Source organism: Lepidochelys kempii, chromosome 6, assembly GCF_965140285.1.
Source record: "Lepidochelys kempii isolate rLepKem1 chromosome 6, rLepKem1.hap1, whole genome shotgun sequence".
Taxonomy (NCBI): Eukaryota; Metazoa; Chordata; order Testudines; family Cheloniidae; genus Lepidochelys; species Lepidochelys kempii.
Genome location: NC_136385.1, coordinates 43,407,012 through 43,431,274, shown reverse-complemented (window position 1 = coordinate 43,431,274; position 24,263 = coordinate 43,407,012). Strand labels below are relative to the sequence as shown.

The 24,263-nt window shown below is 39.8% G+C and overlaps 1 protein-coding gene across 3 annotated transcripts in view; it reads right to left on the bottom strand.

The window, feature by feature from the left end:
- Positions 1-24,263, bottom strand: part of DCDC1 (doublecortin domain containing 1) — a 420,018-nt gene that overhangs the window by 53,176 nt on the left and 342,579 nt on the right. For all 3 annotated transcript variants that reach the window (XM_073347762.2, XM_073347767.2, XM_073347768.1), the window contains exons 20-25: positions 22,172-22,295; positions 19,002-19,183; positions 12,675-12,785; positions 10,718-10,817; positions 7,526-7,661; positions 2,610-2,760 (exon numbers count right to left, since the gene is read on the bottom strand). In XM_073347762.2, coding sequence (XP_073203863.1) covers positions 2,610-2,760; positions 7,526-7,661; positions 10,718-10,817; positions 12,675-12,785; positions 19,002-19,183; positions 22,172-22,295 — 804 coding nt within the window. The remainder of the gene's footprint in view (positions 1-2,609; positions 2,761-7,525; positions 7,662-10,717; positions 10,818-12,674; positions 12,786-19,001; positions 19,184-22,171; positions 22,296-24,263) is intronic.

The following is a 24,263-nucleotide window of genomic DNA, read 5'->3' as shown; positions in this document are numbered from 1 at the left end:
GAAGAAACAAAATAGCATGGAAAAGGACATCCTAGTAGTATTATGCCCATCCACAGGTAAGAAATCACTTAAAATCTTGCAAGTGTAAGGGGACTATTGCCCACTTACTAACATTCAGTGGGGGTGTTTTGGTTGGCTAGATCCCAGTACTAAAAGGGGAAGGGTCTATGGGAAATCAGGTCCCTGAGACTGATAGTCCCCAAGAACAATGGGGAGAGGCCAATGCTCCAGGTCAGCCTGAATGACAGGGCGGGCAGGCTAATCAGTGAGTCAGGGGCAAGGGAGGTCCCATCCTCCGTGTGAGCTGGATTTGCCTGGGTCAGACAGAGTGGGGCCGAGCTAAGGAGAAAGCAGGGGCCCAAGCTGAGCTGGAGAGCAGAGCTGTGCCAGATCCAGAAGGACCGAAAAGCAGCCCAGAGAGAGCAGACCTGGTCCTGGGAGCAGAGCTGCAGTCCCAAAGCCAGAGGCACAGCCCAGAGAAAGCAGACTTGCCCTGGGAGCAGAGCTGCAGCAACCAGAGCCAGAGGTGCCAGAAAAGCAGCCCAGGAAGCAGGTCAGTGCTGGGAGCAGAGTCACAGAAGCAGCCTGCAGAGCAGACCTGTGCTGGGAGGAAAGCGGTAGCAACAAGCGGCAGAGGGGCCAAAGAAGCAGCCGAGGGAGCTGGAGGCAAAGCAGCAGAGACAGAGTGGTAGAGCTGGGGCTGGAGCAGTCCGGAGCTGGGTGCAGTGAGCAGCTAGGGAGACTGAGGGGGACCCTGGGCAGTGGGCCCAGCAGGCCAGGCTTGGATCGTAACCCCGACAGGGCAGGGGCGACACTGGGCAGAAGGGTCCTACCACTTAGAGCTTGAGAGCGTGAGGCCACCACCAGAGCAAGTGTCCAACCCACAGCATCCCTGCAGCACAGCCAGGGCCTGAGAAGAAGGCCTGGGACTTACAAGGAACAGACTGTGAACTGCCCTGACATTCCAGAGACACTGTTTGTGATGTTCCCTGCCACAGAGCGGGTTGATGTGTTTCCTTTAACCTTTCCCATTTTTCCTTATTCTTTTTAAAATTAATCATTGATTAAATAACTTGCATTTGCTTTAAATTGTACGTAATGGTCAGTGGGTCAGAGAAATGCCCAGTGCAGAGAGAGTACCCTGGAGTGGGGACACCCTACCCCCTGTCCTAGGTGACCACAGCAGGGTTGGGCGTCGAGCCCCCCAGGAATCCTGGGCCCAGCCTTGTTGGGGTTACAAGGACTCTGCCAGCTAGGAGAGTGGAAGGGGAGCCCTTAAGGGCAGGGAGGCCACTGGGTAAAGGAAGTGGGGGTGAGGACTTAGATCCTTTCGCTAGCCCACTTCACTGGGATAGTGCAGAAGCCTGGAAAGTTCCCCACAATAGCAGGACTGTTCCCCTACTTACACAAGAACTTGTTCTGATGAGACTTTAAAACTGAATTCCAGACCAAAATGGTTTAGATACATTCTATCAACTATGCAAACAACTACGACCTTACATGTTTTTTTTTTTGATGTTCATACATCATTCAATGTGTTCTTTAAACTGGGGGAACAATTTTTCAAACTTGTGTGCCAAAAGTTAGGTATCTAAATCAATATTTAGGTACCCAAACAACTGGTCTGCTATTCAAAGTGCTCATGCACTTAATTCTCATTAAAGCCAATATTCAACACCTCTGAAAATGAGACCAACTTATCTGACTGCCTAAACATAGATTTTAGGGCCCTGCTTTCAGTTCAGATGAGGTGCAGCACAAAGAGGATGTAATACTGCCCTGAAGAGTTAGTTTGGGGTTCTTCTATCAGAGAAACTCCCAGTGGTGTGAAACCAGACCTTAGGATGCCCTAACTTGTACGAGGAGCTGGTTGGAGCAGATGCACCTTTGCCTTACTCCACTCAGCTGCCCCCAGTGTGAGCTCAGTTGAGAATGGAGTCCTTAGAACACAAACTCAGGCACCCATGCTTGAAATTCTGCCTTTGAATCCATACATGTGAACACCTCACTGGACCGTATATTGGCCAAATTAAATAGATTTCAGCATTTCTGAAGCTAAAATCTGGGCTACAGTGCAAGTTTTTTTCCATCCTCTCACCAGCACTGTTCAGTGTATTTATCCTTCTGTGTTCCTGTTATTTATCTTCCATTGCACATCTTAGCATATATAGTTACCACCACATTCTTTTGTTATTATCTTGCTCTCCATCTGCCCTCCCCACTCCTGGCGTCAGCTCATAGCTTATTTCATTCTTCCCAATTTCTGTCTATAGCTTCTAGTAGATCTGTCTAACAAAGGCACTAGCAATTTCACACGCCGAGAAGGTACACAACAGATACAAACAATGCCAATATTGTTGCCAGTTTGCACCTGTTCAGTATTTTTTTTATCAGCAAGTAATTTGAAAATATGTAAACTGCTGCAACCTGGATGTTCAACAAAAGTCCTTTTTTCTAGCATGTCCATCACTTACAAATATGAACAACACACATTCATTACAATGGTAGTGATTTTATAAGCACTTGCAGCGGTATATTTTATGTATCTATTTCTGCTTATACCTACATTTATGTAATAAGCTGTTATGAAGACATTTTGGATTACTTACAGAAATGAATCATCTTTTATATTCAGAAAAATTTCTTCTGTTTGATTTTCCTGCAGCTCCTCAGTTAGTTTTTCTTCAAAAGCCACAAGACCTCTATCCACAAAAAGTTTGGCTCCAGCAGCAATATTGCTCCTTACTCCTAAAACTAGAACTAAATGCAAGTTTACATAATGATATTTATTGCTAAATACTGTATATTTACACCATTATAATCAGCAGTACAAGTAGGGGGTCCAGTACGCCGTACCAGTAAGATATTTCTAGCTGGTACGGCATACCGGAAAGACACAGGAAGAGCAGAATGTGGGGCCGCTAGGCGGCCCCATGCCAGGAGCTCCTCTGGCACAGCTGTACCACCCCCAGCCCTTTCACCCAGGGTCTCCTCTGTCTGTACAACACCAGCCCCACTGGAGGACAGGGCTGGGGGCGGTACAGCCGCCGGAGGAGCTGCCAGCATTTTTTAACTAATTTATGTTTATGTTCTTTGCCGATTTGATTTAACCGACTGCTGCTTGGACCCATGATAGACCTAGGCTACTCAAACTGGGACTTTGCACAAGGTGGTGCCCATCACTGTTCACAGCCGCCAGAGGAGCTGCCAGCATTCTGCTCCTTTCCCCGCTGCCCCTCCCAATGGGGAAAGGAGCAGAACCCCCAGCCCTGTCCTCTGGCGGGGCTGCTGTCCAGACGGAGGAGACTCTGCGTGGAAGGGTGGGGGCGATAGAGCTGCGCTGGAGGAGCTGTGGGCATGGGGCTGCCCGGTGGCCCCATGTTCTGCTCCTTTCACTGCTGCAATTCCAAAGTCTCCAGCACAGTGGGAGGAGGACAGAGCCCCCCCCCCCCCCGCATCTCAGATAAGGGGGGTGGATCATGGGGAGGGAACAGGGAGAGCGTGGGGACCCCAGGCTGGGGGCAGGGTGGGGAATTCTCATGTGGAGTGTCACATGAGAAGGTCATGTGCCCCCCGTTAGCTTCTGTCCCGCCTCCCGATCCCTGTACCGGCAAGACATGGATTCCACTCGCACCGCTGATTATAATATAGGTCTAATCACAAAGAGTAGCCAGCATGTTAGCACAACTGAAAGGAATGGGGATTGTGTTGTGAAGGGTATTTTGTTTTGTTTGTATTAAAACTTGAGAAAAATACTTAAATGTCCATGAAATTCAACCATGGTTTAAGAATGTTGATTTTTTTCACCAGTTTGACATACATTTCCAAACAGTTCTCTAACATTTTCTTTTCCATATCTTTTCTCTTTTGGCCAAATTCTGAAGTCCAGATTCTGATCCTACACTAGCATCAATCACTGATATCAATGCAATACTCCCAATTTACACCCGTGTAAGTGAACCCTGAATCTGGCTGTGAACGGTGATGGACCACCTTGTGCAAAATCCCAGTTTGAGTAGCCTAGGTCTGTCATGGGCCCAAGAAGGAACGGGTTAAATCAGATCAACAAAAAAAGGCAAAGAACATAAACCTAACATAAATGAGTTAAAAAAACCCTTAGTCCTCAGTGATTTCATCTCCACCTATTCTCCTGGCGTCTCCAAGGACTTAAAAGTCTCTCAGAGGCAGCCTGATGCGAATTCCTCTGGCAGGTTTTTATTGATCCCTTAAAGTCTCAACCTCTTCTACCCCTTGCTTCCGCTTCTTCCCTTGTTATACTTGGGCTTGCCCTCATTAGCTACAGCAGCTGGGGGTGTCTCTTTCCATAATTGAAACTTCTCACAGTTGAGGCAGAGTGTGGCTAGTTTTGCTGTTGGCAGACTGGGAAGATTCTTAACCCCTTCTTGCCTGTATTTTGTGCGCGGGTTTGTAGACCCCATCCCACTGTCTCTTGATTTGTCTCCCTCTGCTATATTTTTTCATTATAACTTTGTAGCTGTATCCTTAACTCCGTAAAGCATTCTCTGTCTATTGTTTTTTCTACTGATAATGAGAGTTCCACATGCATCAGGGGTATAGAACTTCTGTAGCACCTTCCACCCAAGGATCTCAAATACTTTAGAAACATCAATCAGTTAAGTCTCACACTATACGTGCGAGGGAAATAAGTATTCATTTCACAGATAGGGAACCAAGCCACAGGCAGGTTAAGTGACTTGTCCAAATTCACACTGCAAGACAGTGGCACAGCTGAGAGTAGAATTCTGATCTTTTAGTTTTCAGTTCTTTTGATTTAAGCATTCAGTACACCACTCTGTTTACTACTTCAATGGTTCATAGGTATTAAGGTTACTTTTTAGTAACTATTTCTCCTCTATATTGTAAAACAGAGACTTACTGTCATTCATAGAGTGAAACATTATTTTCCCCAGATGAGAGTTATTTTTATATAAGGAAAAAAGGCATATTCATTATGGCAGGGTACAAGGATCCTCATTTTCCTGCAGTCTAATGGTAACAATATAACTATGCCACATAGAATACCTATATGTCATATATATTGCACAAGGTATTAGTTCCCCTTTCAGCCTAACAACTTATTTTATCAAAATTTAAAAATAAATTAAGATTTGGAACATACTATGTATTTGCTTAATGCCTAAACATTTTTGGCTCTGAAATGTCAGCATCCTGACTTGGGCAGCTGGGACTGGGTCAGAGGAGGATCAAACATGAGGCTAACAGTAGCAGGGGGATCGGTAGTCAAGTTCCAGGCAGAGGTAGGTACCAAGGATCAGAATCCAAGTCAAATTTCAGGGTCTGGTTAGGAGGGAAGGTCAAAGCCATGCATTTAAGAACAGGGACCAGGACCAGTCATGGCAACTATAGGAAATACACACTGTTGCCTGGACTCTGTCTGAAATGCCCCTTAGGTTTATATAGGGCAGGGAGTCTACCAGGAGTCATGAGGTTGCTGCCTGTTTGACCCCTTGAAGTGAGACTTCCCATGGTCTGTGTCCTCAGCTGGTCAGGAGTAGTGGAGCACAAACTATTTACAGTTGCTGCTGGGTGGCAGTATGGAGTGGTCTACTGCCTACCAGCTCTGTAGGCTTGAGACCTAGCTGGCCTTATGTAAACACAATAGCAAACTACTAATGTTGGCATTGCTCTTTATTTAAGACGGGGCTCTGTGTTTCAGAGCTGATGCAGGAGTTGATCATGAGAAGTGGATAATATTTTTACCTAAAAAAATGAACTAAATCCTTAAAGGTAAGAACTTTGTGCTGGTTTATGAATTAGCAGAGAAGGATCAGTCACCTCTGCAGTATGGTGGATCTATGTTTGGGGAAGAGGTTGGTCAGAGTCAGGGGGACACGCATCAATTCCACACCACCCTGACAGGGAATACTTGGAGAAAGTTAATACACACAGAAGGCTTAATTTATAGACTGGTGCTTTTAGATATGTTAAAATTACATTTTTCAAAGACACATTATTTGCTAATAACTTCTGTACACTTTTTGGTAAGATGTTATTACACTGTATGTAAAGTATGCTCAGCTTTCCATTTAATAAGGTATGACAATTCTTGATTATTAATTAGATACCAGTTGGTTACTGAACTATAGTTATTGTTTAGATAGAACCTAATCCTGCAAACTCTTAGTCACGTGAGACATTGGTACTGCTCATACGATTTGCATGGGTGAGACTTTGGAGAAGATGACCTTTATGCATTTTGTAGTACATATATTTCTATTATGTGATGTTACTCCTATATGGATGTCTTTTAATAATAAAATAATAATTATTAATAATAAATTAATAAATTCATATTTGGCTTTCTTTACATTAATATTAAATATTTATTGCCAAGAGCAGACACCAATGAAGATAGTTTCCTTTTAGTGTTTAAAGTGGCTGAGGATGCTGTAGTTTTATTACTGAACATAAAGAAGATAGTTCTAAAGACGCTTCTAAACCCTGGCACAAACAGGGCAGCCAGTCCTGGTCTGAACGCGCCTGTAATCCTGTGCATGGTATTCCATGGGATACCTCCAAATCTTGTGCAGATATTGGATTTCCTTTGGATTCAACCCTTAATGGCCTGGCATGGTGAGTATGTTGTCTAAACTCCCAAAACCCCTCCTGTAATTTAACCCCACCAACGCTGATCTAATTCCTGCAGCAATAAACAACTTCCAAAGCTTTGCTAGTATCCAAATTCAGAAACAAGTACACATTTCAGACAATCACAACTATGCAAGCAGATCATGCCACACAGGGGAAGGTAATATCCACACAAACTGGATATCCTACATAAAGAATCAAATGAGATGGAAAGTACAAATGCATGTGCCACGTATGGAGACTACTGTGGAAAACATGACTAGATACCTAGAAAAGAAAGATTAAACCACTGACGGGCAGGTGGGTGGGAGACCCTCAATATTTTTAAGTGGAGTGGGAGAAAGGCTACTTCTATTGGTAGTGATCTAATCAATAGTTCCAGTATTGGAGATGGCAGAAAGGATTAGCCAATATGCAGAATTGTAGGGGGGGGGGTGTCTCTCTTACACTACTTTTAGATGGGCATGTGAATTACTTTGATTTTTCTTTCATGCTGGACTTTACTGTCCATAAACTCCTATGAATAAAAGTAAAATTATCTGTGTCTTTTCTATAGATGATTATTCTGAGAGTGTGCTGTAGTATATAGAATTGAAGACTGGGAATACAGGACTACTGGGTTCTAATCTTGGCTGTGCCACTGACTTGCTGTGTGACCTTACACAAACCATATAACCTCATTCTACCTCAGTTTACCCATTTCTACTTTCTTTCTACAGTCGGTTGCTGTGAGATCCTTATATATACAAGTGCAAATTATTTCTCTCATCTGCATCTGAAATACTGATTTTAACACTCATACATTTTCACACAAAAGCAGCTATTTCTCCAAAAATATTATGAGGACATATTGAGACAATAATTCCCAAGTGCAGTAAAATAACTAAATGCTTACCTTCAGGGTTACGCATGATACAGTAGGCATGAATTGCAGATATATCTGATGCTAAATTATCGAGTAGGAGACTTTTTTTGTGCTGGGCCATAGTCAAGTGTGGATCAATCCATGGTTCTCCACATGACACATATACCTGTAACAAAGACAACTTATTAGCTTCATATTCACATGAGGAGATATCAAATACTATGTTCAATACATAATATAATTATGACTGAAAAATACTAATAGCAGCTCACTTATCACCTTGTTCCCATAGTAAAAATGAAATAATAATACAGATATTTTAAACATATCAGTGAAATCTAACAGTCAAGGTAATTGAAAAGTAGTTCTTTTGCATCAAATGTTAAATTAAAAAGGAGAGGACAATTTGCCTTAAAAATAAGATGTCAAAAAATTAGGCTTTCAAGTTTAAAAGACCTTTTAAACTTGTCTGTACAGGTGAATTTATAGAGTATATTCAAGTCAAGGTCATATGCACTGTAGACATACAAGAAACCACTAGTGCTTAATTATTCTACCTTAGACACCTAATTGACTCTCAGAGGGGTAGCCGTGTTAGTCTGGATCTGTAAAAGCGGCGAAGAGTCCTGTGGCGCTTTATAGACTAACAGACATATTGGAGCATAAGCTTTCGTGGGTGAATACCCACTTCTTCAGATGCATGTAGTGGAAATTTCCAGAGGAAGGTATAAATATGCAAGCAAGAATCAGGCTAGGGATAAGAAGGTTAGTTCAGTCAGGGAGGATGAGGTCCTCTTCTAGCAGTTGAGGTCTAAATGCCGAGGGAGGAGAAACTGCTTTTGTAGTTGGCTAGCAATTCACAGTCTTTGTTTAATCCTGAGCTGATGGTGTCAAATTTGCAAGTGAACTGAAGCTCAGCAGTTTCTCTTTGAAGTCTGGTCCTGAAGTTTTTTTGCTGCAGGATGGCTGCCTTTAAATCTGCTATTGTGTGTCCAGCAAGATTGAAGTGTTCTCCTACAGGTTTTTGTATATTGCCATTCCTAATATCTGATTTGTGTTCATTTATCCTTTTATGTAGGGACTGTCCAGTTTGGCGGATGTACATAGCAGAGGGGCATTGCTGGCACATGCTGGTGTATATTACATTGGTGGACGTGCAGGTGAATGAACCGGTGATGGTGTAGTTGATCTGGTTAGGTCCTGTGATGGTGTCGCTGGTGTAGATATGTGGACAGAGTTGGCAACGAGGTTTGTTGCATGGATTGGTTCCTGAGTTAGAGTTACTATGGTGCGGTGTGTCATTGCTGGTGAGAATATGTTTCAGGTTGGCGGGTTGTCTGTGGGTGAGGACTGGTCTGCCTCCCAAGGCCTGTGAAAGTGAGGGATCGGTGTCCAGGATGGACTGTAGATCACTGATGATGCATTGGAGAGGTTTTAGGTGAGGAGACTGTATGTGATGGCCAGTGGAGTTCTGTTGGTTTCTTTCTTGGGCTTGTCTCGCAACAGGAGGCTTCTGGGTACACGTCTGGCTCTGTTGATCTGTTTCCTTATTTCCTCGTGCGGGTATCGTAGGGTATCGTGTGGGTATCATACTGCATGAGGAAATAAGGAAACATCATGTGCCAGCAATGCCCCTCTGCTATGTACATTGGCCAAACTAGACAGTCCCTACGTAAAAGGATAAATGGACACAAATCAGATATTAGGAATGGCAATATACAAAAACCTGTAGGAGAACACTTCAATCTCGCTGGACACACAATAGCAGATTTAAAGGCAGCCATCCTGCAGCAAAAAAACTTCAGGACCAGACTTCAAACAGAAACTGCTGAGCTTCAGTTCATTTGCAAATTTGACACCATCAGCTCAGGATTAAACAAAGACTGTGAATGGCTAGCCAACTACAAAAGCAGTTTCTCCTACCTCGGCATTCATACCTCAACTGCTAGAAGAGGACCTCATCCTCCCTGACTGAACTAACCTCCTTATCCCTAGCCTGATTCTTGCTTGCATATTTATACTTTCCTCTGGAAATTTCCACTACATGCATCTGAAGAAGAAGTGGGTATTCACCCACAAAAGCTTATGCTCCAATATGTCTGTTAGTCTATAAGGTGCCACAGGACTCTTTGCCACTAATTGACTCTCTCTCTCTCTCTCACACACACACACTGTTTCTCTCCCTGCATGCGCACACACTGACGAAGAAAACACAGTTTCACAGCAGTTTTTAGAAATCCCTGGCACTGTTTCAGAATCTCCGTTCACTGCTTAGGTCTGTTGGGTGTTTTAAAGGAAACTGCCATTTTCATGGTACTTGATTGACTGGAGCTGCATTTTATTAAACAAACTAAGATCCCAATTTTTCATCAGGATCTGTTAATATTGACCTTGCAGCTACAGGAGTCTGCACAGGTGCAGGGGTTCATGTGAGCAGATCCCCTTGCAGGTTTAAGACCTACGATGAAATTCTGGCCCTATTGAAGTCAAAGGGAGTTATACCTAGGATGTCCCTAGTCTAGAAATACTTTAAAACATAGAGGAGATTCTGATAACTACATACAACTAAAATGAAAAATCAGTAACATTATCTTAAACATAATTTAAAAAACATGAATTCAATAGGAAGCCAGCATCAAATAGGGTAGAAAGCTACCATCTTGACAATGTAATGATGCATCTAAAGAGGTCATCCTGCAAGGTGCCATTCTACTTTGATTTTCCCATTAGAAAGTGCTTTGACAATGGAAACACTACAAGGTAAAAGCCAGGTAACAAAGCCCTCGGTCCTCAGGTAAAAGCCAGGTAACATTCTTAAGTAAAAGCCAGTTCTTTTGGCTTGCAGGTCCAGAGACAATATAAACAGGCATTGGTCAGAATGGCAATGATCTCATACGATATTAGATAAAGGTATGTTTTTGGGAAATGGGGTTGTGGTTTCTCTATTTTTGCCTGCATTACTTTAATTTGTTTAGAAACTGTGATCATTGTTTAATTGTTTATTAATCCACAAATGGTGATGATGCCTTAATGAGTGGGGAAGGGGAGAAAAAAAGTGAGTAGAGTCAGCCACTGAATCAAATGTTGCTACACTGGGCCCACTGTATGCCATAGCACACACAAACAAAGAGCTAATGTAAGATAGTGTCTCCACTGTACAGGAATACAGCATTCTGAATTAATATCATTACTTGAGTTGCCATCTTATAAAATCTTTCTTACCAGCTGATCTCTCCCAAGGTCTTTCAAAAGAAAGAGTTCCATGCCTTTTTCAGTGAATAATCTTCGAGCAGCAGTGGGTAAATTCAACATCGCAGTACATCTTTAATAATGGAAAATAGACATACCCTTCTGCATATGTTGGATATGGGGACATTAATTAAGTTATGTAGACATCTTTTTAAAATTTTTCAATTATAAAGAATATTTGCAAATGTAAAAACATGTTAAGCATATTGTTAAGCACTGACAATAAACTTAGCACTTTTAGAACTTAGGTACTTTTAGCTGACTTAGCCACAGGATAATGAGGGAAGTACTCAACCTGATGACACTTGCTACCAAATTCCTAATTTTAATAGATGTGTCAAGGTTCCTTCCCCACTCTGAACTCTAGGGTACAGATGTGGGGACCTGCATGAAAACCTCCTAAGCTTACTTTTACCAGCTTAGGTTAAAACTTCCCCAAGGTACAAACTATTTTACCCTTTGCCCTTGGACTTCCACTGCCACCACCAAACTTTATCTGGGTTCCTGAAAAAACGTAGTTTGGAAACGTCTTTCCCCCCAAAATCCTCCCAACCCTTGCACCCCACTTCCTGGGGAAGGTTTGGTAAAAATCCTCACCAATTTGCATAGGTGACCACAGACCCAAACCCTTGGATCTTAGAACAATGAAAAAGCATTCAGTTTCCTTAGCAGAAGACTTTTAATAGAAGTAAAAAAGAATCACCTCTGTAAAATCAGGATGGTAAATACCTTACAGGGTATTTAGATTCAAAACATAGAGAATCCCTCTAGGCAAAACCTTAAGTTACAAAAAAGACACTTAGACAGGAATATTCATTCTATTCAGCACAGCTATTTTCTCCGCCATTTAAAGAAATCGTAACCTAGCACATACCTAGCTAGATTACTTACTAAGTTCTAAGACTCCATTCCTGTTCTGTCCCCGGCAAAAGCATCACACAGACAGACACAGACCCTTTGTTCTTCTCCCTCCTCCCAGCTTTTGAAAGTATCTTGTCTCCTCATTGGTCATTTTGGTCAGGTTACATTTAGCTTCTTAACCCTTTACAGGTGAGAGGATTTTTCCTCTGGCCAGGAGGGATTTTAAAGGGGTTTACCCTTCCCTTTATATTTATGACAAGGTGTATTGTATTAAAGCATTGAACTATGAGTTAAGAATATACTCCAATGAGTCTTGCTTTAATTTTCCCCTTTAAAATAGCAACATCAAATGTATTTTCTATATTTTCAACTAACATCTCTCCTTTATACTGCCATGATTCAAAATCTATTCAAGTCAGTGGGAATACTACTGTTGTCTTGAATGGCCTTTGAATCTTGTCCTCTGGCCCTGATTCAGGACAGCACTTAAGCACATACTGAAATGCAGTCCTGAACAGGGATGGTCTTAAGCGCTTTCCTAACCTGGGGCTTATGTGCTTACTACTAATGTTTTTTTTAAATGACCTGTTGTCACCTTTAATGAAAACAACTGTACCCATTACCTTTTATAGAGGTTATTTAGAAATAAAATTATATGAATGAAAACACATAAGCAATTGTATTAGATGATTTTAAAGTGAACTACAATAGTGACACTACTCATTTCCTGAGTAGGTTATGAGACATAAACTATAGATATAAACAATGAGGTCTGGGACACGTTCAGTCTTCTGAATAGAAATGGATATCATGCTCAAAAATGTCAACATGGTATTGCCTTCATTTTTAGTATAAAAATGCACATTTGCAAGTTTTAAATACAGATAACAAGGAGTTATTGTGCCTCAGATGATAGATTTCATAGCAAATTATCTAGCATTCATTTAATTTACAAAATATATTTACAATAGGCCAAATCTATTTCTAGTATAACTTCTCTAAAAACAATTCCAGTATGACAGGATATCGATATATTAATGGAAAATAATATATGCATTTGAATGTTTACTTGTCCAAAAAGTGCTGAAATTCTATCTTGTATATTTCCATTCCAGGGTCTGCATCAGGATACATTTTCTGGTTCTCCTTTGTTTTCTGTTTCTTTTCTGGATGAGTATTTCTAAAGCAAATGAATACACTTTTAATTGGCACAGTGTGCAAACTCTCAGTTATGCAAGTGCAGTCTGGTTTAGAGACTCAAAAGTGTGAAAAGATTGACTTGTGCATTTTTCAGGGTCAGGAGCACACTTTACATAGAAAAATAAAACATCCCTATGTATCTAATTTGGCAAGTTTTACAATTAACTTAGTCACATTTGTGAAAACTGGATTTTTCTACATGGTTGCCAATTAAATGCAAAGCTTTACTGAATACAGTGGAGCTGCATCTTAGGTTCTAAAGTCAGCGTGTAAGGTGAAAATTGTGTATAGTCAAAATTATCCTTGAAAATCCCTTAAATCGCCCATACAGTGCAGTGTACTGTACATGGTTGTACAGTATATAATAAAGCGTACATATGTAAAATATAATTTTACAGTACCCTATTTTTAATTATAGGGGGTAATTACAGGGGTCATTGATCCAGGAGACGGAAAGCTTGGGTGACGGAGAGCGAGTCTTAGACAAAGTGGTTGGCTCTGGTTCAGCTTGAGAAGTTGATTGCGTAAGCTCATCTGCTGCTGGTTGTTTTTCCTTGAAAAACATGGTGATCGGCAACTGTCACTGTCATTGTCTCTTGAGCTGCTCAAACATTTCTTGATATGGTCTCAAATCGTCCGTAATATTACATGTCATTGAGGCTTCATTCCATGGAGGGATCGTATTCAGAAATTAAATCATTCAAGTGTTTCACTGCTTGGAACACTTCAGCAAATTTATGAAGATTCCAACTTGCTGGCTCTGTTTGTCGTCATTATCTTCGTCTTCTGTAGATGATTTTATGAGTTCCTCTAACTCTTCGTTAATCAACGTTTCTCTATGGCTCTCAATTAATTCTTCAGTTTCTTCCTCAAGGATGTCAACAAAACCATTACCACACACTTGCCTGGCCACCTGAACAATGTGTTTCACTTCTTTGTCAATGGATGGGAAACCCTTAAAATCATTCACACATTCTTTCCGTAGGTTTCGCCAACATGCATTGACTGTTTCAGGCTTGATTGCATCCATTTCCTGTTTAATATAAGTGATGCAATCGGCAATGTTGAAGGACTTCTAACACGCTAAGATTGGGATCAGCATCCATAGCGCTACGTATCCATGAGAACGTAAGCCTCATGTACATGGTCTTGAAACAGCGAATCATGCCTTGGTCGAGAGGTTGGAGGATGGAGGTGGTATTGGGGGGGGAGAAAGACAACTTCAATGTCGTTATGCGCAAACTGAGTCCTGCAGGGTGGCCAGGAGCATTGTCTACGATCAGCAACACTTTAAGTTCTGCTTTGAAGCCAGGGGCTTGTCTTTCTGATTTTGAAGTGTAGGTGTGGTTGGGCATTTTTTTTTTTCAGAAGAGCCCAGTCTCATCAGCATTAAAAAGTTGTTCTGGAAGATAGCCCTTTTCTTCTATGATTTTCTTTAATTGTTCGGGTAGGCTTTTGCTGCCTCTTCATTGGAAGATGCAGCTTCACCAGTAGTCTGCAAGTTTTTGAGGTTGAAGCAGTTCCTAAAATTGTTAAGCCAACCTTGGCTGGCTTTGAATTCCTTCTCATCAGAAGGCTGTCCCTCTTCGGTGGGAGGTTTGAACAGCGCATAGAAGCTAAGAGCCTTTTCTCGCAATGTGTTGCCATTGATAGGCACACATTTATGGTTCATGTCTTCCAGCCATAAATTTAATGCCTTTTCAGTCTTCACTAAAGTCCTATCATGCACCTGGCTCGTCACCTTAGCAGTTATTGGAGCACTTGATGCCACGGCTTGATGAATTTCTCTCTCGAATCTTGATGGTATGGATGCTAGATTCGTTGTGGCCATACTTACGTGCCACGTTGGAGACTGGCATACTGTCTCTCAATAAGTCCAACACAGCCAGTTTTTCCTCCAGTGTTGGAACAGATCACTGTTTCTTCAGTTGAGCACCAGATGAAGTAGTTGGCTTGCGTTTAGGGGCCATGTTGTACGAAAAATATGTACAGTATCTTTAAACACTAGAATCACACTCAGCACGGCGAGATGCTCACACTGTGAGAGGCACGCGGGAACTGAGACCGACTGAAGGAACAGCAGATTCATGTCTCCCATCTCATGCTCACTCCGGGGCATATGCTCATTGAGTGGAATGGTGGGTGAATCGCCCGCACTATTTACAGTTATCTTGTTTTTTTTTTTTTGCAGAGCGCGTATAGTTAAATTTGCATAAGTTAAATGTGCATATGATGCGACTCACCTGTACTAAAATCTGAGTGCATTTGAATTTGTCAGAGTACAATATCAGTGGTTTATAAGCAAAAGTTAACTTTGGGATCCCGAATCCAGTCTCTATTACAGCAATGTAAATCTAAACATCAGCAGAGTTACTACAAATTAACACTGGTGTATCTGAGATCAAAATTAAACTGAATTGCTAACTTAGTATTTTCTTGTGTGAAATCCCAATGTCTAATATTGATCTGTTCTCATTTCATGGGGATTTATGCCCTAAATCTTATAAGTGGAGTTGACAACAAAAACCAAAAAATTTAGACAGCATTTTAATGTGAGAAAATTGGTAAATCATTAACTAGATTTAGCCCAGTAAAAATAGGCACAACTTAATTCACTTCAATGGAGTCATGCTTACTTGCTTGCACCTGAACTTAAATTGGTCCCAACACATTTAAATTTAACATCTATGTTTGCCAATAAAAGACAGACTGCAGGAAGAATATGTGTGAGCATTTCTGCTAGCCCCTGCAACATGTGTTAGGTAAAACTGTCACCATTAAAATATCAACATTTACCAAATTACCATAATTCTATACACTACCTTATTATTGCCGATTGTAATCATAGGCAATTTCTGCAGTATCTCAGACATTCTAGTGTGTTAACTATCAGTAAATGATAAGGTTTATTATGCAGGATATGCTTTTTATTTTGCTATCAATCAAAATAGTTAAATAAATAATGGAGTCCACTGTATAGGGGTGTGTGCATGAATATTATAAACTTGGCCATATCACATAAGGAATCAGCCAATCAATAAAAGTAATTTGGGTCATTTTCCGACAAATGGAGGCTTCTCAGCAGGAGGGCAACTCATATTACAGATCACTCTTAAAAAAGAGAGATTTAGATTTATTCAGCCACAGATCCATGGATAACTAATAGTGTGTCTGATTCAGAATAAATACACACAATCAATGAAATTCAGTTGAGGCTGAAATACTGAGCAATATTATTATTTATACATTGCCATAGTTGTACAGTGGCTTTGCCAAAATATAAGAAGGCAGGTTCCTGCTCTGAAAGATTCATTCTTTGCTTCCATCCATTGTTTACATGCAGTATTTATAGCATTTATATATGTCAGATCACCTAACAGTATGAAATACCCTGAGTTATCTATTGATGTGAGCATAAGTTAATGAATCTAGTGGCAAAGCTTGAGGACAATAATTAATTTCTAGATGTTTAGATTTCCAGTTTCCTAATGTAGTTTGTGGATTGACTACGAAGCACTTGGCTGAGGAGGAGAGAAGTTTCTGGCTGCTGATAGGCAGGACAAATCAGGAATCTTAGAAAGAGTTAATTTTGATCAGTTTCCCCTTGCTGGAAAGTACCTCCTTCTCTCAAGGTGGGGGTCGGGGTGGGGGGTGGCAGGTGGGCCATGTCATGAGGTCAGGCCTGAAGTGGAGAAGAAGCCAGTAAAGTGAGATGGCAGATAGAAATGGATGGGAAGCATGAAGCTCTCTGCCTATTTGGGGAAAGTAAGGTCTTGTGGTGCTTGTCACGGAGCTAATAAAGGGAGATGAGGCAAAGACTGGAGCCTGTCTTCTCAGTTCTATTCCCTTAGTGTAGAACTCTGAGGATGCATAATTTTTTTTCAGCATTCTACAAGTTAAATGAGATGTTCAAAATATTTTAAAGCAAAGTTTTAATACTTTACATTGGGCAAAATGTTGCCATAATTTCAAAACACATTAAATGTTAGTGTTTGGCAAAGCATCTAGTTCAAAATAAGAATGACACATTATCTAGTATCATTGCCTTATGAGGGAAGGACCACCTAAGACATTAGCATAAAATGACAACAATATATTGTAAGGAGACCTGGGCCCCGACCATGCAAATGTTTTTGCACATACTTAACCCTAAATATGTGAGTAGTCCCATTGACTTCAGTGGTTGTGATAACAGTTAAGAGAAAAAGGTCTTTCTATTTCAAATGACCTAATTCAATAACTTCCTAAAAAGTAAGCACTCAGGTAGAGCTTCAGAGAGGATTTCAGAAAGGGTAAAAAATAAAATAAAAGAAGTCAGAAATTTAGGACTATTCATTAACTTTCTATGTAAAAAAGATCTGAATTTTAAGATCACTATACTCACATTTTAGATATAGGAGAATGAACTAATTATGAAATGTATGCCTCAAAGATTTCAATTTCAGGCTTGACTTTACTTTGAAAATTAATTTTTTACTTTATCATTTTTGCAGGCAACTCAGTGGACAGTCTATCTGAATATTACTCATTGTTCAGTGATGTATGAACTATATTTAATTAATGTGAAAATATTAAACTATTATCAGAAGCATCAAATGTTCTAAAAACCTCAAAAGAAAGGTCAAAAGGTAACATCTCTGCTAACAATATGAGAAACAATGTATTTAACTTATTCTTTATATCAAAGCTTTTCAATGAGTTATGAATTACTATCCTTTTGTCATACAAAATGAAAATAAAAATGGTGTTCTTTTTACCAAATGTAATTTGTATTGTTTCAAGACATTTTATTCATATACATATTAGAAAGCAAAGATATTTTTTCAGTATTTTCCTAAAAAGCATTTTTAAATAACTATTTCAGTGCTAACCAATCATTTGAATAGCTGGCTGCATATTTCCATGACACGAGACTTATACAACTACATCCAACAAAGATGTGGTCATCATGAAATCACTTGCTATGTCAGAGAATTAATTGTTTCATGACAAAGTAAAGGTCAACAAAGGTAATTATTGCATGATAAATAACTTCCTCCCCCTCACAAGCATTTTTATCAATACTCCCCCACACTTGCAAATTTCCTCTGCCATTCTGGGTTCATCTCAAATGATGATCCAGAGAAAACCCTTCAGTATGGACCTCTAATCATTCATTCTCCACTTTTCTCACTACTTGGATAGAACCATTATCATGTGATCTTGGTCTTAACTTTGATCAAGATGGCAAGACAAAGGTGGTTTGTCTGTTTTTCCAGAAGATAGGCTGTGTTTGCCTTTCCCTTTAATTTTTAGATTACTGCTTCAAATCTAGTTGGTCAGGAGCCTATTCTACATGAAATGCATTGAAGGTTTCAATTCATTTCCAAGCTAATCGATGTCAACATACTAAAAATACTTTCACAATGGGCCCTGGTAGCTGTTGAGGTAGAGAGGTCAAAGATTTCATAGGTTACATTCCAGAGCTAGCCTCTACAATTCCTAGAGCTGGTTTTACTGGGTCAGGGTAAAAACACATTGAGCCAGATTTTCAGCTGGTGTCACTCAGTGTAATTACTCTGTAATTCTTCTGACACCAATGAACCTATGCCAACTGACACAGGCAGAGGCGCTCATCTATTAGTGTGTTGAGGTGGAGAACCTTGCTGTGTCGCTTTCCAAAACCTACCCATCCCCTGGCCAAATAGAGGAGTCTGATCTCCACGATTTTAAACAGTGCTACCTAGTCAGTCATAAAGCAGGAAGTTCTAAAACACCAGTGTGGCTTGCACTGTCCCAGATAATGTATAATGTATAAACTCAGTCATGCATTCTGGCTTCAAGGAAAAGAAGTTGCTAATAAACTTGGGTCTCCCTGCACAGCAGCATAATGTACTGTCAACAACAGACTTTGAGCAAGCAGGCCTTTGACAATTTAAGGTCACATATCATAGGTTAATGACCAAAGAAGTATTCTCAGCATAAATTAGTTTGAATTAATTAATACATTGTGTGTACATTTTTTCTTTACTATTTCAAAGTAAGAAAAGTAGTTGTTTTGGGAGACAATATTGTAAATTTTGCATAAATTCTTGATTTATTAGTAACACATTGTAAAGTTATTCTAATTGGAGATATATGCAAGTTAAAGTGAACCATATGTCTTAAGAAATTATGTAGTTTATGACATTATTAAAATAAATTGCTATTTCCTTACTGTCTGTTGAGCACATTTGTAACCTCAGGTCCAATGATGGTGATAGCCTTGCTTTTGTCCCTGTCTCCATTGTGCAAAGCCCTCAATCTCACAGGTATATACCAATCTGACTTCTTGCCAGATGGTTTCTTAAGTGAAGGACTGTTTGGAATCAGCAATCCCTCAATTGGCCAGTCAAAATCCTTTAAATAAAATAACAAAATATTCATTAAGTTTAATACATGTAGTCCAGAAAATAATTTTGTTATTTTGGTTTTTATTTTGTTACCCAAACCATTTCAATGTTTTTAAAGTTAACCTTAGTAAAGTTAAGGTACCACAGTGATGGCTGAGGTATAAGAACCTAGAAAGATGGAAAGACAGACAAAATGAAATATTTTCAAAAGCACTTATGCAACTATCGAGTTCTGGCTTCTCAATCTTGGAAGGGAAAAAATAGGACAAAATCCTCAGAGTTCTCAGTGGAACAAAGAAAGGGAGAAAGAATGCTAGAGTCTGTCAATAGTCTGAATCAGATGCCCTTTATCAGTATATAATAAACCTCAGACATGAATGACCAAAGCTACTCTGTAGTTTGGGAAGGAGGAATTGTGTTAAAGTAGGAGTTTTTATTATTTTTCCACCGTATAGAACACATCTTAATAACTATGGTCCTGATCTTGTAAACACTTATGAACATGCTTAACATTCTTACTGTGAGTAGTCCCCTTAGGTTGTAATAGTTAAATTAAGCACACATGTAAGTCTTTTCAGGATCAGGGCCTATACTGTCTCATGGAAAATCTCCATGTGATTGCACAATATCCTTGTAACAACAACAACAACCACTTAAATGGGAAAGTATTATTAGGAAAATGTCTAGGAATAAGTGTTTTTTCCCTTTATTAATCACACTGTCTCCTTTTGATCTTCATTTCCTCTCCCACATTATTTTGTTCCTACTTTTCCCCTTTGATCTTCTGGATATGCTGCCCAACTACCTAGTTCCCTCTTCCCCTGGATATTCCTTTGAATTTCTGTTATGGACACCTGATTTCTCTCTGATGGGCAGCTCCTGACTGATTGTTGGTGCTCAGGAGTGCAATTCTTGAGAGATGCTGCTCTTATTCTATGTGGTAGTGGCCTCAGGGCAGGTGGCTAAGTTGTCTCTGTTCTTTGTTTCCAGTTACCTCTAGGGGCATCCAGACTTTTTTTCTCCCCAATGAAGAGCCTAGACACCTGAGGAAGCAGAACTGTAAAAACAAGGAAGAGGAACCAGCACCATGTGACCTGCCTGATGTTTGCAGATCTCCAATGGCCACAGGCTATAATTTGAGTGCAGCGTGCACCTCAAGGTAGGGAGGAGGCAGGACGCTTTTTCTGGACTGGCAATATCAGCTGAGTTGGTGGGGTTCAATAAGTCATTGATCCTTGTTCAGCTGGGGTGGGGAGGTTATATAAACCCTGCCCCTCCAATCTGACCCCCCTCTCATGCTTGATTAGCAGTTGCAAAGAGTTGGCAGAGGAGCCTGCCATGGTTACACGTGGCCATGGCCCTCCCCTATGCAGGGCTGGGGGTCCCAGGAGATTCAGGGTAACTAGTGGGTCCCATCTGAGATACCCCAGGATTATAATAGAGGGCAACAGTGGCAGGCAGCAGCAGGACCCAGAGAACATGCTGTTGAATTAATTACCGGAGGAAGGAGGAGGTTCAGAAAGTCCCACACTGGTCAAGAGTTGACAAAGGGCCAGTGTTATCTCGATTAATTTGAGATTAGGGCCACCCAATGAGGACTTCAGAGATGATACAATGAGAGAGCAACAAAGAGTCAATCGTTTCAGGAACATAAGTACAGTGCATCAAGTTAATGTTGCTAGAGCAAACTTAGCTTCTGGAATACCAAGTTTTTAGTGCTTGATCTCACAATTTAATGCTGCATTCTCTATTTTTAGGCATTTCATTTCCTACCTAATTTATTTTTTTAAGGAAAAGAAATATTCCTTTCTTTGCCATAACCTGCTGGGTGTTACTGAAATAGGAATTGGTACTATAGTCCGCCAGTTCCACTATATATATGTTGAACTGTTTTAATATAGTAGAAATACTGCCTTTCACTAAGAACAGATGCCTCATCTTCAATTTTTTGATTGGTAAATATTGTGAATATTGCAGATTAAGAATTTTTAAAAAATCTGTTTGAAATCTAATAAAGTTTGAATAATTTATTGTATAAATTCCTTCCCCAATCTTCAAAGTTCCCTTTGCTAGTCAAGGATTTAAATCCTCATTTTCATATATTTGTAATAGAGGGGATGGAATTTTCAACTTTTGCTTTGTCAATATTAGTACATTTGTACCAAATTCATGAGACTCACTGGTGGCTAACAGCACTGTGCAGCCTGACAAATAATGTTCACTTAGAGGAACAGACAACTTCCAGTTTAATTCCAGATGAAGTTTAGTTTTCATTTATAAAAAACAATCTTCTATGTCTAGGTTCAGTATGGCTGAATATCGTTTCATTTAGGATCCAGTTCTGCCATACTAACTCTCTCTGAGTAGTACCTTACTCCATAACTAGACACACTGATTTACGTGTTACAGGTAGCAGAACTGGGTCTTTGTTTGTTTTTCAAAACAAACAAACAAACAAAAAATGCTGCTATCATTTAAAATAACTGAATACCGATAAAACCGGCTAAAGTTAATAAAAAATGAAAGTACATACTGCAGATTTGAAGCATGACCTATGGAATAATCTCTAGGAGAAAAATTCAGCCTTGTGCAGACAATATCCCTTTTACTGCCAGCTAATGTTTGACTAAAAGGTGAGTATTGCTACAATCAACCATGAAAATATAAAAGCCAAAAGTAAATGTTATCTTTTCTATGAAAAGTTAAACATTGAATTGCACGTTAAATAGCACACAGTATCCATGACAAAGTATTGGTGTTTCAGAATTAAGGACTGGTAGAACAAATCTTAAAGTTCCATTCAGTTTGCAATAATTCATTAAAAACAGACATTTTTGCATTAACACCAGCATCTATTTTCATTTATTCTTTCCAAAAGGTGAAATTGGCATGGCATGGTGTGGACAGTATATCACATCTGTTCGGCTTCAGCAGATGTTTAGCAAACAAAACAAACTACTGCATGTGTTGTTACTTCTTGAATGCATGAAATTACCTCATTAAGTTCTCCATTTGGAAGGAGAGGCCACATGTATGTCAGCTTATTCCACAGAGGATTCTCCACTTTGGAATGTTTCCACTGGTCTGGTTTAGTTGTCCCTTCATGCTTTATAGCCCATCTGAAAAAAATGAAGTTGAATCTCTTTTTTTATAATTACACTTCCAAATGTGAATAATTCTTGAGCAGTTAAGCTACAACTTTCTCTCCAGAGATAGTGCAGACCAAAATCCCGGATATGGTTTGAGATGGGTGAGCTAACACCCTGGATCAAAAACTCCTGAAGCTGGAGGTTTGAAATCCACCTCTCAACCTTAACTTCCCCAAATCTTGGAACGTTCAGATTTGACCCAAGTCAGAGAGTTTTTGAGCTTTGAAACTGGGCTCTGATCCTGCAATTGACTGTGTGCAGTTGCACTCAGTTGCAGGATCAATGCCTGGAATTCTGACGTGAGTTTTGATCCTTCTCTTTGAATGGTTCCTTGACCATACATGATGTTGAGAGTGATGGAATGCACACCATGTTAGTCGTTAAAGTAATTTTCATATTGTGCCTAGTTACATACCACACTGAAGTAAATGATAAGTAGCTATGAGTTGCAAGGTTAAAGTGTCATTAACAACTATCTACAAGCATCAGAAAGTAATGCAATTTCAGTGCTCATTTAAAAAGAGAAAAAATCAAGGAGTAATCCTTTATAAATACAGGCCCCAATATAGAAGGGGCTTAAGCACATGCTTAAGGACAAATGTGTTTAAGTCCCATCAATTTGACTTATGCATATACTTAAATTTAAGAACATGCTTAAATATCTCTTCATCTGATGAAGCGAGCTGTAGCTCACGAAAGCTTATGCTTAAATAAATTTGTTAGTCTCTAAGGTGCCACAAGTACTCCTTTTCTTTTTGCGGATACAGACGAACATGGCTGCTACTCTGAAACATCTCTTCTGAATAGAGATGCTCTCCTGATTTTCAGCCATAATATCCAATATATTGTTCAACTAAAGATATGGGACATCTTAACATAAAACTTTCTTTGGCTTACTTGCTCTACAGATTCCAGGTTTATTAAAATGACAGAAGATTTTGATTTATAATCTTGATTATTCATCCTGAATAGAATCCCTAGAATAGAAACTAAGTATATATATTCTTAGTAATTTGTATTTTGTATGGGGAGGTACTTGCTTTCCATGAATTTCTGCAAGTCCTTACAGGTTGTGAGTCCTCATTGTCTTCCTCTTCTTCTCTGTAATGTAATGCAGATTTCCTAAAATCCCCTATTGTATATTTCAGAACATCTTCCAAAAAGAATATCATTTATCTGTGGTCTCCAGCATACAGACTCTACATTTCAAAAGGAGCTGTTAGAAAGAATTAGTAGAATGAACAGAATGGGAAGCAGGCCCTCCTGTGGGTTTAACTGGGACTGCTGGTTAAAACCGAGGCCACTGAGATTAAAATGTACCCATGGATTACTTGCAAATGAAATGACAGAAAAATAATAAAAGCAATTTGAGCTAGTAAATTTCAAAGAACATCATAAGAGGATCATGTATACTTGTTACACAAACTTACATAACTATCATATTTGACATCTTCTCAAAGCTCTATGACAAAGATGGAAATGTGTCAATGCAGACCAAACGTTCTATGGCTACAGAAGAGCTAGAAGACACCATACTCTGCATAGAAACAGCTGAAGCCCTTGTGCAGTTTCAGTCCAAAAAATACTGAATATTTGCAGACATGCTCTGTTTATTCCCATTTTGGTTTTCCAAAACGGAGAAATGTCTTTATTCCCGAATGCAGTTTTTTCCATATTTGGCTATCACTTGTAAGTCAGAACAACTGGAAATAACAGAAAATGCACTCAGGAAATGGGTTTGGTTTTGGCTTTGTAAGAACCAAGCAAGAATAGAGAGTGAACTTGTTCCATTATGTTTGCAAACCACTGTAGGAGAAGTGGATGCTGCAAAAATGTATAGGGCCCCAGTTAATAAGTACACAAAAGCTGAACCTTTAAGAAGTTACTTGTGTATTTCTATGAAAAATTAAGAATGAATAGAGAAGCGATCTTAGTTCA